We start from the raw sequence: 16506 nt of genomic DNA, 5'->3' as shown, positions 1-16506 counted from the left end.
ATCATTGCCTCTCGCAGGCAGGGGGCCAGAGACAATTACTCGATGCCTGGACATCTTTCTGGCGAGATCACAAGTCCTGGCTATGTTTCTCTTTGTAATCTCTGACTGTCTCATTCTAGTGTCATTGGAGCCAACGTGTACAACTATATTCGCATAATTAGTGGTGCGATTAGCCTGTCGTACGTGTTTACTAGGCCTGTTGCGAGTTAGCTCCCTAAGATTAGCTTCAATGTCAGGTGCTCTGGCCCCGGGGATACACTTTATTGTGGCTGGTTTGCTAAGCTTTATGTTTCGGGTGATGGAGTCCCCTATAACTAAGGTGTGGTGCCCGGTAGACTGGGGTGTAGGACTAGCTAAAGAGCTAAATCTATTATGCGTCTCAACCGGTACACCGTAGCTTGTAGGCCGCTTAGGACTGCTACAAGCTGGGCTAGTTAGCTCGCTACAGCTAACGCTAGCAGATGTGTCCGCAACATCTAAAGTTACGACATTACTCTGCTCTAACTGGCGGACACGGCCCTCTAGCAGAGCCAACCTCTCCGTGAGTATGGTGCAAGACGCGCAGGAAGCCATTACTCACAGTGTTTTCTGTCACCGAGTGAAGTTCCTGCTGTCCTCAGGGAAGTGGTCGCGGTCTGTAGGAGTAGCTTCTTACTGACCGGCGCTGCCTTTCTCCGCGCTAGCTTAGCAGCTGGCTAGCAACATGGACTCAGCAAACACAAACAACAAAACAAATATATATATATATATATATATATATATATATATATATATATATATATATATATATATATATAGCTAGAATTCACTTAAAGTGAAGTATTTATCTTATTTATATATATATATATATAAGAAATACTTGAATTTCAGTGAAATCTAGCTATAAATATACTCCTCCCCCTTAACCCCACCCCTTGCCCCGCCCACCCCGAACCCGCCCACCTCAAACCCCCAAAATCTCCCGAATTCGGAGGTCTCAAGGTTGGCAAGTATGGTTTAAAGTGACCAATCAGAAATGAAGGGAGTTGCATAGGCCATGTATTCAATGTTCGGTGCTAAGTACCAAAAGGGTGGAATGCCGAGCAGAGTCCGCACAAGCGTAAAATTAGTCCATAGGCGCGCAAGATGATTCTGTGTGCACGCAGTGTGTGGTTTTTATGCCCAGAGATGTTGGCACTGTTTTGATGCCACAGCCAATGTGCTGTTTAGCATCTTCCATGTTGTTTGCTTTTGCTGTCACTACAGGATCAACTGTCCAACGCTAACGCAACTTGGACCAACTGCAAAAAAAAAAAATGTGTTGCCAAAGTAATTTCAGGGATTCTGAGGTATCATGCACTTCAGATGGGTTAATCATGTTAATTGGATGGGATTAAACCACTTTAATGTGTTAATTTTGACATCCCTAATAATAACATACTCAGTGATTATGAACTTAAAGGCCTACTGAAACCCACTACTACCGACCACGCAGTCTGATAGTTTATATATCAATGATGAAATCTTAACATTGCAACACATGCCAATACGGCCGGGTTAGATTAGTTAAGTGCAATTTTAAATTTCCCGCGAAATATCCTGCTGAAAACGTCTCGGTATGATGACGTTTGCGCGTGACGTCACAGATTGTAGCGGAAATTTTGGGACAGCATTGTGGCCAGCTATTAAGTCGTCTGTTTTCTTCGCAAAATTCCACAGTATTCTGGACATCTGTGTTGGTGAATCTTTTGCAATTTGTTCAATGAACAACGGAGACAGCAAAGAAGAAAGCTGTAGGTGGGAAGCGGTGTATTTCGGCCGGCTGCAGCAACACAAACACAGCCGATGTTTCATTGTTTACATTCCCGAAAGATGACAGTCAAGCTTTACCATTGGCCTGTGGAGAACTGGGACAACAGAGACTCTTACCAGGAGGACTTTGAGTTGGATACACAGACGCGGTACCGTGAGTATGCAGCTGCGGCTTCCAAACATTTGATCGCTTGCCCGTACGTGCGTGCCGCTATGTGCATGTCACGTACGTAACTTTGGGGACTTTGGGGAAATATATATGCTGTATGAACTTTGGGGAGGTGAACGGTACTTTGGGCTGTGGGATTGAGTGTGTTGTGCGGGTGTTTGATTTGTATTGGTGGGTTATATGAACGGGAGAGGGGAGGTGTTTGTTATGCGGATTAATTTGTGGCATATTAAATATAAGCCTGGTTGTGTTGTGGCTAATAGAGTATATATATGTCTTGTGTTTATTTACTGTTTTAGTCATTTCCAGCTGAATATCAGGTCCCACCCGCCTCTCACAGCATCTTCCCTATCTGAATCGCTTCCACTGCCCTCTTGTCCTTCACTTTCACTTTCCTCATCCACAAATCTTTCATCCTCGCTCAAATTAATGGGGAAATCGTCGCTTTCTCGGTCCGAATCGCTCTCGCTGCTGGTGGCCATGATTGTAAACAATGTGCAGATGTGAGGAGCTCCACAACCGGTGACGTCACGCGCATATCGTCTGCTACTTCCGGTACAGGCAAGGCTTTTTTATCAGGGACCAAAAGTTGCGAACTTTATCGTCGATGTTCTCTACTAAATCCTTTCAGCAAAAATATGGCAATATCGCGAAATTATCAAGTATGACACATAGAATGGACCTGCTATCCCCGTTTCAATAAGAAAATAGCATTTCAATAGGCCTTTAAAGAATGATGGCTTTCAAGACCTGTGCAGAGGTCACGCGGAGAACTTCTCCTCCTTGAAGAAGTCGCAGGTGGTCTGTCTGTGGGAGAGGACGTCCGTCCTTCAGCCATGTCAAGGATGGCGGAGGGATACCCGAGGCTTCACATTGAAGCTCCAGTACATTATTAACCACCACAGAAACTTCTGCTGGTACACCAGAGGCCTTGATTTGCGGAGGGTCTGAAAATAAAAGTAAAGACCACATCACCACCACCAGTGTAACCTTGAGAAGGAAATGTCTCGCTGCAATTTCTACCTACCAAGCACTTTTAAATGAAAGTGACGGCTTGCTTGCCCTGCAGTGTTGCTCGCAATGCAGGTGTAGTGTCCCGTGTCACTGACTTCAGCCTTGAGGATCCGCACAGTACTGTTATGGTTGAGTAATTTCAAGTTGGTGTCAAAAGATAAGGGCTCCCCGTCTTTGAGCCAGGTGACAGACGGGGTTGGGGTTCCATCAGATAAACAGAGCAGAGAAGCCAAGTTTCCTCTGACAACAGTCACGTCGTCTGTGCTTCCCACTCCATCCAGAACAGGAGGGACTGACAGATTAATACAGTGATGACTTTTTAAAAGAATCCACCAGAAGTCGATAAAAACTTTTCTATATGTCAGACTTACCATGCACCTGCAGGTTGTAATGTCTGTTGTCAACTCCTGCTCTGTTGGACGCCACGCAGGTGTAGGTTCCGCCATCTGATAGTTGGGTACGGGGAATCCTGGTTGATATATCACAGTATGTTCAATATGCAAAATAACTGAATGAAGGTGGAAATCATAGCGGCACATGCTCATTTGCAGGATGGGTACAAAATGTGGTCCTGGTATTCTGTCGATACCGCCGAGTACCAATCTACGTAAACTCAAACGGTACCATACTTCGATATCTTAGTTGCACGTGTCGTCACGGCACTAGCTCAAGCATTTGGTGGGCAGACATTAATTCATAGCGAATTCAGCCGGACTCCCTCTAGATCAGTGGTTCTTAATGTGGGTTCGATCGAACCCTAGGGGTTCGGTGAGTCGGCCTCAGGGGTTCGGTGGAGCCTCCACCGTCAAGCCACACCCGACTCATCGTGTATTAAAAACTTCTCCCTATCGGCGTATTATGGATACCCCCAAACAATGTTCCCTCTAATTTTCCAGCTGATTTGCAGGTGTGTAATTTGTTGCGAGTTCATGGACTTTGTAGGTTTTGTTCTTTGAACAAGGTGATGTTCATGCACGATTCATTTTGTGCACCAGTAAAAAAATATAGAACTTTGTCTTGAATTTGAAGAAAAAAAAAACATGATTTTTTTCCAATAAAGAAGGGTTCGGTGAATGCGCATATGAAACTGGTGGGGTTCGGTACCTCCAACAAGGTTAAGAACCACTGCTCCAACAAGGTTAAGAACCACTGCTCTAGGTAGTGCTGCAATTTTCATTGCCACCTTTTAAAATGCACTAGCTCGATTCTAATTTACATTGGATTAGCTATATACGTGCTACTGATTAGCATAGTCAATTATACAGTGGGAGTTCAACACCTCCAAATTTGCTAATCAAAACTACAACTAAGATGCACATTACAATTAAGCAGCTGGTGTGTAATAAGTACAGTGGTACCTCGACTTAGGAGTGCTAATTGCTATGCTTTAAGTTGCAAGCCAAAATGTTAGATACAAGCATCCCCGCCTTTAGTGGGCTTAACAAATGCCACAGTTGTTTTTCAACCATTGAAAGGAAGAAAGTTTGTGTGAAGGACAGTGCAGAGAAGAGGAAGAAGTAGATGATCTTCATTGAATTGAAGAACAAAATCATCCAATACATGTATTCAACTTGACGAAACACTGCTATTCTGCACCATACCAGCAGGAAGAAGCTAATACCAGCCAGGGACGTAAAAATAATATCTAAACAGCTCACATTTGAAAATATGTTGCTGATGGTGTGTTTGACAGAAGCAGCTCAAAAGGAGATACCATAGAAGTCCACTCCCCAAGGTAAATACAGTGCATTGTTGTTACATTACTTCATAAACTACTGTAGTTGTTTGCAGGACATTCTCTATTGTATTGTTTTATACAATATTTCTTATAAATATGTTTGTTTTTCTTTTTAAAAGGCATGTTACGAGTAAAAAATGTGCTATTTTGGGGGCCAAGTGATTTTAATTCATTTTGATATGCAACGTTCATTTGAGATATTTATGGGTCTTAAAAGGGAACTGCACTTTTTTGGGTAGTTTCGTTCACAATCATTATTAGAGACAAGAACACTCTTTTTTTTTTTTTTACGATTTTCAAGATGATAAAAAAAAAAACGCTTGGAAGATGCGGCTAATGGAAGTCACTGTTGTAGCCTTCAAAGCCCTCTAAAACAACTTCAAATCCCTCCATCAACATTTTAAATACACACTTCAAGTATATATATATTATGTAGTAAGTAACATTCATAACACTATGTAATATGTACAATATTTACCGTATTTTGGTCATTTTAAGCATTGTCGAAACTGATTTCCTTGACACAGCGCCCTTCAGAGTTCCGGCAACAAATGTGTGTTCCAACTTCCGGAAACAAACGCAAGTGTGCTCTGATAATGGCAGACTTGGTAACAGGCAACAAAGATGACCATTTTTAGACAAATAAGGATTCACGATCTTATCTTTTTGAAGCTGAATATACAGAGGATGAACTGCTGCTTCTAAAGGCAAGCACGAAAGAAGGGTGAAAAGTTGGAGCAGACGGAAGCTGAGAGAGAGAGGTTGGCGTGAATTTGATGCTGTAAATGTGGAACTTGGAACCGTGCAAAATTTTGACATAAATGGAGTTCTTACTCAAAATAAACTGGAAAAAAATGTGCCCGGCCACTGGACCAAATGCACAACTTTCCATCAAGCGAGTCACTTTCATTTTGATTCTGATACATGCAGCACGTCACGCGTGTTATCACAACTGCATACGCTGTCGAGCTAGCTGTGTACAAACAAAACATGAAATGTGGGCTAATACTTTACAGATACCGTAATATAGATAGATATATAGATACTGTATATAGTACTTTATTGATTCTTTCAGGAGACTTCCCTCAGGAAAATTTAAAATATGATTGTTTATGTGTTTAAGTCAGTACAGATTGTTGTCCTATCGCATTGTTGTGCATTACAAACTCAAGCGCGATTCGGGTGCTGATGTAGAAGCTAGCTTATCTCTTGCCGTAGCTAGCTTTTATGGCTAATACCGAAGTATGCCGATGTGTTACTAAGCTAGAAAAAGACTTCTTAGGTGTTCGCTCTTACAATAACAACGTCGCTACAGCTTGGTTATTATACAGGTTACGGAACGTAAATAAAGTATTGTTGACGGTTTTTGAATGCTTTTTAAAAGTGATTCAGAGGTAAAATTAAATGCTCCATTAGCTGTAATGCGGCAGCACGGTGGAAGAGGGGTTAGTGCATCTGCCTCACAATACAGAGGTCCGGGGTTCGATCCTGCGCTCGGGATCTTTCGGTGTGGAGTTTGCATTTTCTCCCCGTGACTGCGTGGGTTCCCTCCGGCTTCCTCCCACCCCCAAAGATATGCACCTGGGGTTAGGTTGATTGGCAACACTAAATTGGCCCTAGTGTGTGAATGTGAGTGTGAATGTTGTCTGCCTATCTGTGTTGGCCCTGTGATGGATGGATGGATAGCTGTAATGCTAGCCGCCTAGAACAAGCCTCATCAGACGAGAATGGCATATTCAACTCAATGGCAAAGACAACTTCCTGACCACGGAAACACACCTAGGACAAACAGAAATACATGCATACTGACAGAAGAGACTCAGAGTGTATAAAAACAAGCTATAACAACTGGACTTCACAATTCAAGGTTAAATGTTACATTTAAACAAGTTGGATTGCATTATTGAACAAATTAACATTTACTACCACTTGATTCAAATGTGAAAGGTACCCATCCCTATTTAATAGACACTGAAGATAGATCCTATCCCAGCCCGATTTAAAATGGAAGATTAAGGAGCTAACCGTTAAATGTTTAAACTATTATTTAACACATTGCTCCAGGTGAAAATGTGTGTCAAAATCCAACGTATCCATCAGTGCGTTTAATGTTATCTTCTTCCAAGGTTCTATATATCAGTGTTTTTCAACCTTTTTTGAGCAAAGGCACATTTTTTTCATTGAAAAAATGTGGCGGCAAACCACCAGCAAAAACATAAAAAAATTAAACTCAGTAGCCGATATTGACAGTAAAACTTATTTTGAGTTTTTGGTGTTTTCCTGTGTGTAGTGTTTTCGTTCTCCTATTTTGGTGGCTTTTCCTGTTTTGCTGGTATTTTCCTGTAGCAGTTTCATGTCTTCCTTGAGCGCTATTCCACGCACCTGCTTTGTTTTAGCAATCGAGGCTATTTAAGTTGTCGCTATCCTTCTTTGCAGCGACATTGTTGATTGTCATGTCATGTTCGGATGTACTCTGTGGACGCCGTCTTCGCTCCACACGCTGTAAGTCTTTGCTGTCATCCAGCATTTTGTTTTTGTTTACTTTGCAACCTGTTCAGTTTTAGTTTCGTTTTGCATAGCCTTCCCTAAGCTTCAATGCCCTTTGTTTATTTTTGGCTTAAGCATTAGACACCTTTTGACCTGCATGCTGCCTCCAGCATATTGTGATCATGACAAAGTATTTAGCTACCTGCTGCCACCTACTGATATGGAAGAGTATTACATGGTTACTCTGCCGAGCTCTAGACAGCACCGACACTCAACAACGGCACATTATTTGTGGATTATAATTACTGGTTTGCAAAAAATATTTTTACCCCAATTGGGTGAAATGACATAATCTCCCACGGCACAGACTGATACGCAGACTGTATCTCACGGCACACCAGTGTGCCGCGGCCAAGTGGTTGAAAAACACTGCTATTTATAGTGACTCCCAGAGAGTAAAGACCGTTCATAAACAGTAGCACTTGAAATAGGGGATGAGCAGAGATGCCATTGCAAATGCAGCTCTGTCCACTGACCTACCGGATCACCTGGCCAGCAGAGAGCAGGCGTATGTGTGTAGACACTGGAAGTGGGAGGCCATTTCTCAGCCAATTAAGCTGCGGTGCAGGGGAGCCAGCAGCGACACATTCTATGTTGACTGAGCTGTCCAGGACTGCCGTCATCTCCTCGACTTTTTGACTGTTTCCTTCGATCACAGGGGGAACTGTGGGCGTAAGTCGATTAGCAGGAAAGTCAATACAGTTGGAGATGATGAAGATGTTGATACCGCATCTGTATTTGACCAACCATATATATTCAAGTTGAATATCCGGTCTTCTTCTCCCGCGCTGTTGGAGGCAACGCAGGTGTACTTGCCACTGTCGGTGGTGTGTGAGGCAGTCAAAGTGAGAATGCTGCCATCTGGGCTGATCCTGAAATATAAGCAGCGCAAAATTATCATCATCCTATCTGCGTCTTAATGTTTTTTTTAAATGGCGTTTAGTGCTGCACCTTAACCCCTTATTCCCTGCTTTGTCGATGACTTGCCCATCCTTTAACCATTTGATGGTTGGCGTTGGGGATCCCTGAACTTGACAAACCAACTGTATGCTTTCATTGAGCAGGACTCCGATATCACTGGGCAGCTCTGATCCTGAGATACTGGGAGGGACTTAAAGTGTACAGCTGGTATTAGTTACAGTCAAGTTGAATGCATAGTACAAATGAACAGTGTTGGGACTAACGCGTTACTTTGTAACGCGTTACTGTAACGGTAACTAGTAATCTAACGCGTTATTTTTTATATTCAGTAACTCAGTTACCGTTACTACATGATGCGTTACTGCGTTATTTTACGTTATTTTTTATGTAGTATCGGCTAGAAACTGAAGATCTGAGTGTGTTTTGTGGCAGCGCTGCGGTGGAAAAGAAAGGGCGTACGTGCTTTCTGTGGGTGGGGGCGGGGGGGACTCCCATACCGTAGTTGAGGAGCGCAGGGGAGACGTTCCTTCGGGGCTAACAACTTTCACTTTACCCGGAAGTGGTCTTTACAGCTGAGGGTGAATGACGAGGCCGGCGGTTTGTTGCAACTTTGTGACTTTATTGGACGCAGCCATCCAGCAAGCTAGAGAGAGCACCTGCAAGCACTCACTGTCGCCGGTCGCTCACTTCTCTCGCCCACTCACTCACTGACGTCATTCACCTCACACGCTGTCATATCTTAAAGGGCCACACACACACACACATAAACGCTACTATCATAACAACTAACAAGACATCAAGGCGAAGCCAAGAGTCGATTTTTTTAACAAGGAGAAATTCTCAATACTTTTCTTTTGTCGAGCACAAAGAAAATAACATTTTAGTTAAATGTAAGTTGTGTCTTGGATCAAAGATCCTATCTACTTCAAGTTCAAGTTAAAGTGCCATTATGTTGCAGCTATTTAAAATAGTTTTGTCAATTTGTTCTGGCCTGAAATAAATTGGCCTTTGAAACATATCTTTGTCTTTGTGTGTTGTATGTAGACCACATTGTTTGTGTGTTGTATGTAGACCACATTGTTTGTGTGTTGTATGTAGACCACATTGTTTGTGTGTTGTATGTAGACCACATTGTTTGTGTGTTGTATGTAGACCACATTGTTTGTGTGTTGTATGTGGACCACATTGTTTGTGAGTTGTATGTAGACCACATTGTTTGTGTGTTGTATGTAGACCACATTGTTTGTGTGTTGTATGTGGACCACATTGTTTGTGTGTTGTATGTAGACCACATTGTTTGTGTGTTGTATGTAGACCACATTGTTTGTGTGTTGTATGTGGACCAGATTGTTTGTGTGTTGTATGTAGACCACATTGTGTGTGTGTTGTATGTAGAGCACATTGTTTGTGTGTTGTATGTAGACCACATTGTTTGTGTGTTGTATGTAGACCACATTGTTTGTGTGTTGTATGTAGACCACATTGTTTGTGTGTTGTATGTAGACCACATTGTTTGTGTGTTGTATGTAGACCACATTGTTTGTGTGTTGTATGTAGACCACATTGTTTGTGTGTTGTATGTAGAGCACATTGTTTGTGTGTTGTATGTAGACCACATTGTTTGTGTGTTGTATGTAGACCACATTGTTTGTGTGTTGTATGTAGACCACATTGTTTGTGTGTTGTATGTAGACCACGTTGTTTGTGTGTTGTATGTAGACCACGTTGTTTGTGTGTTGTATGTAGACCACATTGTTTGTGTGTTGTATGTGGACCACATTGCTTAGCAGAGTTCAGTGATGCAAATGCATGTCAAGTTGATCAACACATTGTATTATTCTCCAGTGCAATAACAGTACTGAAATGAAGGCTAAAGGGCATTAATGGGAGCTTTTAAAAAAGAAAAGAAAAAAAGAAGTAACTAAATAGTTACTTTTCAAAGTAACGCATTACTTTTTGGTGTAAGTAACTGAGTTAGTAACTGAGTTACTTTTGAAATGAAGTAACTAGTAACTATAACTCATTACTGGTTTTCAGTAACTAACCCAACACTGCAAATGAAACACATTAGCTTTGCTCTTGACATTAAACTTGAAAGTCTCCAGGTACCTTGTATGGTGAGGTAGTAGTTTTTCTGAGCGTTGCCTTCCACATTGGAGGCCAAGCACGTATACGCGCCACTGTCTGACACCTGAGAACGAGCAATCTGGAGCTTGCTGCCTCCAGAGAAGATGTGCATTTCCAAAGAACCTGAGTTTTCTAAACAAAAGTACACTCATAACATTTGTATCCCATCATAGGAATGTGACAAATCCATGCATCTATGCTAAGTTGTGTAAACATTTTCATTCATGCGTATCATTTCAAATAGGGGTGTCCCGATCCGTTATGCATATCAGATATCGGTCCAATATCAGCAAAATATTAAGTATCGGATTATATCGGCTTGCATCTAAACTCTCCGATATATGCGCTCTGATACAAGCAGTCTCGTTTGACAGCAGTTAGGAAATAAATGTCCTCCAACAAGCACACTTGTGTTTTAGTGAAGTCATTTGCAAAAGGAAAAGATGGAGACTATAGGCTACTAAGAGCTCACAGCTACACAACAGCTAAGCAAACAAGCTAGAAATACATGATAAGTAGGGCTGCAAATCTTTGGGTGTACCACGATTCGATTAAATATCGATTCTTGGGGTCACGATTCGATTCAACGCGATTCTCGATTCAAAAACGATATTTTCCCGAATCAAAACGATTCTCTATTCATTCAATACATAGGATTTCAGCAGGATCTACCCCAGTCGGCTGACATGCAAGCAGAGTAGTAGATTTTTCTAAAAAGCTTTTATAATTGTAAAGGACAATATTTTATCAACTGATTACAATAATGTAAATTTGTTTTAACTATTAAATGAACAAAAAATATGACTTATTTTATCTTTGTGAAAATATTGGACACAGTGTGTTGTCAAGCTTATGAGATGTGATGCAAGTGTAAGCCACTGTGACACTGTTGTTCTTTTTTTTTTTTTTTATAAATGTCTAATGATAATGTCAATGAGGGAGTTTTAGTCACTGCTATGTTGAAATTGTTACTAATATTGATACTGTTGTTGATAATATTCATTTTTGTTTCACTACTTTTGGTTTGTTCTGTGTCGTGTTTGTGTCTCCTCTCAATTGCTCTGTTTATTGCAGTTCTGAGTGTTGCTGGGTCGGGTTTGGTTTTGGAATTGGATTGCGTTGTTATGGTATTGCTGTGTATTGTTTTGTTGGATTGATTAATTAAAAAAAAAGTTTAAAAAAAAAAGAATAAATAAAAAATCAATAAAAAAATAAAAAAATAGATTTTTTAAAAATGAGAATCGATTCTGAATCGCACAATGAGAGAATCGCGATTCGAATTCGAATCGATTTTTTCCCACACCCCTAATAATAAGTATCCTTAATGGAACAATATTGGAGTCTAAAACACACATTTAAAAAAAAACAACTAGCATCAAATAACTACAGTTGCATATTACTTACAGATACAAAGTCTCCAAGGCAGACGCGTGTCCAAAAGTATCCAGTAAGAAGCGGGTCCGCCGCATTCAACTTTCTGCGTCATGAGCTTAACTTAATGAATTATTGTGGCCACTACATGTCGTCAAAAAAAAAAAAAATAACACTCCACTTCAACTTAGAGACAGCATAAGTCCATTCCAAACACTTAATAATAGATATATTAGGGTTTTTCATGGCTACCATTCTTCTATGTTTGAGTAATTTCGGTTGATCAAACTTTTTCTAATATTCCACATTAAAAAACTAATAAAAGTATGTATAATTCTTGCTAGTATCGTATCCAATCAATATCGGTATCTGCCATAACTCAAGACTCCAATATCGGTAACATATCAGAAGTGAAAAAGTTCGGGACACCCTTAATTTAAAGACAACTTTACCCAATGGTTGTCCGTTTTTTAGCCATGTGAGACTGGGATGAGGGATCCCGGTAGCATCACAAGCAAAGGTCACTGGGTTACTAATGGTTTCCACAACTTTCTCCTCAGCTGGGCCATCGATACTAGGAGGAACTACAAGTGACGTCAAAATAAAAGTCCTAACTTTGTTTCAGAATGTAGCGCATATCAAAGAAACTATGACCTTAAGTTGCATACCATAAATATTCAAGTGGAAGTTCTTGTCTGCCTGACCAGCAATGTTGGTGGCCTTGCACACATATTGTCCCGTATCAGACACCTGAGAATCAAATCCATATAACAAAGTAATTGAATGTCACTGTAGAGGACGTTGTTTCTCAAGACGACATAAGTGATTTTGCATTCCAAGTGACAGCTGCTATATCATTCTGAGAACCAGCGTCCTCTGTAATGGTTTTTGGTCTATTTATTTTCTCAGAGTTATACATTTCGGGTGGAAAAAAACATGCATAACACAAATGTCCACTGCAGAGGACACTGGTTCTCAGGGGCACATGTTCTTTTGCATTTCACGTGACAGCTGCGATATCATTCTGAGAACCAGTATCAGTGGACTGCCAGAGTTTTGTCCAAAATGTATAACCTTTTCAAAGAAATAGACCAAAAATAAATGGATCCTGGTTCTAAAGGGGATATGCTGCTGTAAAGTCATGAGAAGGAAAAAATAGGGTTTCACTACCATTAGAAAGGAAGGTGTAGCTTTTTAGAGGCAAGGTAACACAAATGAGTCTCACCTCTGAGACTCTGATCTGAAGCTTGTGACCCCCTGCCAGCATGCGCAGGTTGTCTGATTCTGTCACCATCCTACCATTCTTGTACCAGGTGACGGTGGGAGGAGGTACCGCATTGGACTCACAGTCAAGAATTATGGATTTCCCAGCCAGTACAGTCCAAACCACAGGAGAGTCCCCGTTACTGTCCCGGATACTCGGAGGAACTGAGAGGCCAAGAAGCATAGAATGTTTTTACTCTCAGTTTTTAAGTCAGGGAATGAGACTTCATTCGTGCACTCAGTAGTCTACAGTACTGACCAAAGACGGTGAGGTAGATGCTCTTGTAAGCCTCTCCTGCTGCATTCATAGCAACACAGGTGTACTTTCCTCCATCTGATACTTTGGCTTTCATGATCTGTAAAGTACGACCACCTGCAGGCGCAAATTAAGATGTTAAACATTGAAAGAAATTCCCTTGTCCTTAACATAATGAACGTGCAGTACCCGGCATAATAAGTGCATTGGTGTTTCCCTGAATTGGACCCCTGTCATTGAACCAACTCAATGTAGGAGGGGGGAAACCAGTTGCTTTACATGAGAGAGATGCAAAGTTGTTGACCACCACTGTCACATTCTCAGGATTCAGGCCTAATATAGTAGGAGGAACTGGAAGAAGAAAGATAGTAACAGAGTTGAGATTGAAGAAAAAACATAATTATATACGACTACTTCACAACGGAACCTCGATCTACTGACCCCTCATGGTACGAACTTTCCAATTTACGAACCACAGAAAGAAAGAAAAAAATGCTCTGGTGTAAAAACATTGCTTCCATGTACAAATGTTTCATCCATCCTTTGTGTGCCTGCAGCGATGACATTTTGTGCCCGGCAGCACATCCATTGTGGGCGGGCTGATCGATCTCTGGTGCTCATTCAATCAGCACAGTGCTGCTGTTAGCTACTGTGCTACTTTGTGTGCTTTTATATTTTTTTCTTCTAGTTTTGCTAGCTCAATATGTGTACAAACAAAGCAATGGGCAAGTGTTATGTGGTTTGAAACGTTCAGGAAGTATCCACAGCGTTGTCGACGCTGCCACCGTCCACACCCCCGGCCTTCCGCTGAACGCCGAGAAGACTAACCGACAAAGTAAAGTTGATTTTTTAAATTGTTTTTATTTGTAATCATTGTAGTGGCCTGGCTTTTAAAGTTAAGGAATGCTGTGATTTCAAACTCCGAGTGCACCACAAGGCTAGTGACAGTGTGTGTGCATGTCGGTAGGGTGGCTAAAAATAAAGACAGTTCAGCTGGTTGTTGCTATTTTGACTTTGTTATTAAAGGGGAACTCCACTTTTTGGGGGAATTTTGCCAATCCTTATGTAAGACAGGCAAACATATATTTGTTTTTTTTTAATACATTCTAACTAGTAAATAAATGCGATATCTATCTCGCCATTTCCTGGTCTAAATTGGATGAAAGTTGACCAACTTGTCGGATTATGTCCTCATCCTTCTAATATGAAGATGAGATGCATTATTTAGGATCTAGAACAGTGGTTCTTAACCTGGGTTCGATCGAACCCTAGGGGTTCGGCAGAGCCTCCGCCGCAGCGGTCAAGACACACCAGACTCATGAATTGATTAACGTGGACCCCGACTTAATTAAACAAGTTGAAAAACTTATGTGTTACCATTTAGTGGTCAATTGTACGGAATGTGTACTGTACTGTGAAATCTACTAATAAAAGTTTCATTCAATTAATCAATCAATCGTGTAAATAAAAACTTCTCCCTATCGGCGTATCTGTACTGTAAAGTTAAAATTGGAATGACAATAAAAAGGAAGTCTAATTTTAAGTATTATGGATACCCCCAAACAATGTTCCCTCTAATTTTCCATCTGATTTGCAAGTGTGTAATTTGTTGTGCGTCCATGCACTGTGTTGGTTTTGTTCTTTGAACAAGGTGATGTTCATGCACGGTTCATTTTGTGCACAAGTAAAAAAACATATAACTTTAGTCTTGAATTCGGAAAAAAAAAAAAAAAAAAGTTTATTTTTCACTAAAGAAGGGTTCGGTGACTGTGCATATGAAACTGGTGGGGTTCGGTACCTCCAACAAGGTTAAGAACCACTGATCTAGAATAAACTTTCATGAGCTCCGAGTTGAGAAAGCAGCTCACCTCTCCTATCCTAAGCAAGTTAGCTCTCTGTGGTCACAGTGCCGCTATAAATACGGTAGTTCGTTTGCATTAGCGCTTATAAAAACAATATCGCTAATACTTGGTTAATATTCAGGTCACGAAATGTAAATAAGTATTGTTGGAGTATTGTCGTGGTTTTTGGATGGTTATTCAGAGGGCCTAATGGGTGCAATGGAGAACCTCACATTGACTCCATTGGAAGCTGACTTAGTTAGTTAGTTAGAATGTATAGAATGTATTAAAACAAGTACATTTGTCTTCTTGTCTCTCATAATGATTGTGAACGATAGGCAACATTACAAAAAAAGTGCAGTTCCCATTTTTAAGTAGAATGTTGATCCATTAACACCTTATATTTTGTTGATATACACAACTGTTAAGTGCTTTATATTGTGATAAACATTTATAAACTTTTTTAATGAAATAAGGACTTTTGTTGGAGCTGGAACCCATTATCATATTTACATTGTTTTTAAAGGAGAAATTTGTTTCAAAATATGGCATTTTCTATTTATGAACCCTGTTTAAGAGCCAGTTAAGTTTGTAAAATGAGGTTCTATTGAAATGTGTCAGAAAAATTCCAGGAATGGTGTAATCGCTCTGGAGTCTGAAAGACTTCCCTCGCCTTCTCTGCTATGCCTTCGTTCACTTCTTCAGAGATCCTCTGCAACTGGCCATCTTTCTGTCATCCATGTCTTCAAAATAAGGCCTCTTGATGACCTCCTCGAGCTTGAAAACAGTCCTGGAACTTTTCTGACACGCTATGTAAAACCTCAAGACAAATGTGAAGTTCTAACGGACTGTCGACTCACCGTGAACATTGAGATTGAACGATTTTTCAACACTTCCAGCTACATTGTCAGCCACACACACATAGCGTCCTGTGTCAGTCACTTGAGCAGTCAAAACCTGAGATAAAGACACCGAAAGCATGACATGAGATGTGAACATGAATTGGATACAAGGTAGCATTCAGACATGTTGATAAAAATGGCTGCTACCTGAAGTGTTCTGCCATTGGACAAAATCTTATGAGGTCCTTTGTGGCTGACGGGGTCGCTGTCCTTAAACCAGGTGATCTTAGGGGCTGGGTTTCCGTCCACATGGCATTCCAGTAATGTTGTTTTATTCGCCAACACGGTCACCTCATCAGGCAAATCGCTGTGTGTTCCTCGTAAAGTTGGGGGCACTGATGCGAGATATAAAGAAACCGGGGTGGAAAAAAACTCACCAAAACTCATCATTAGTCCAAATTCAACATACTTACGTAATACTCTAATATCATACTGAATTGAGTCTTCTCCGGCGTCATTGACAGCCACACATGTGTATCTGCCAGCGTCCTCTGCCTGAGCCCTGGGGATCTGTAGAACTCTTCCCCCTATGCGCAACAACTGACATATTGGCATACACTCTTTCT

General features: G+C 41.0%; 1 protein-coding gene across 3 annotated transcripts in view; it reads right to left on the bottom strand.

Annotated features, from left to right (window-relative positions):
• Positions 1 to 16506, bottom strand: part of hmcn1 (hemicentin 1) — a 265771-nt gene that overhangs the window by 66546 nt on the left and 182719 nt on the right. For all 3 annotated transcript variants that reach the window (XM_062028319.1, XM_062028320.1, XM_062028318.1), the window contains exons 55-69: positions 16354 to 16467; positions 16088 to 16275; positions 15899 to 15995; positions 13387 to 13548; positions 13201 to 13314; positions 12904 to 13106; positions 12347 to 12428; positions 12131 to 12262; positions 10290 to 10439; positions 8211 to 8370; positions 8007 to 8131; positions 7740 to 7923; positions 3346 to 3443; positions 2988 to 3266; positions 2711 to 2907 (exon numbers count right to left, since the gene is read on the bottom strand). In XM_062028319.1, coding sequence (XP_061884303.1) covers positions 2711 to 2907; positions 2988 to 3266; positions 3346 to 3443; positions 7740 to 7923; positions 8007 to 8131; positions 8211 to 8370; positions 10290 to 10439; positions 12131 to 12262; positions 12347 to 12428; positions 12904 to 13106; positions 13201 to 13314; positions 13387 to 13548; positions 15899 to 15995; positions 16088 to 16275; positions 16354 to 16467 — 2285 coding nt within the window. The remainder of the gene's footprint in view (positions 1 to 2710; positions 2908 to 2987; positions 3267 to 3345; positions 3444 to 7739; positions 7924 to 8006; positions 8132 to 8210; positions 8371 to 10289; positions 10440 to 12130; positions 12263 to 12346; positions 12429 to 12903; positions 13107 to 13200; positions 13315 to 13386; positions 13549 to 15898; positions 15996 to 16087; positions 16276 to 16353; positions 16468 to 16506) is intronic.

The sequence above is a fragment of the Entelurus aequoreus genome, linkage group LG19, assembly GCF_033978785.1.
Source record: "Entelurus aequoreus isolate RoL-2023_Sb linkage group LG19, RoL_Eaeq_v1.1, whole genome shotgun sequence".
NCBI lineage: Eukaryota > Metazoa > Chordata > Actinopteri > Syngnathiformes > Syngnathidae > Entelurus > Entelurus aequoreus.
Note: the sequence above shows the minus strand (reverse complement) of the source record. Positions and strands in the feature narration are given on the sequence as shown.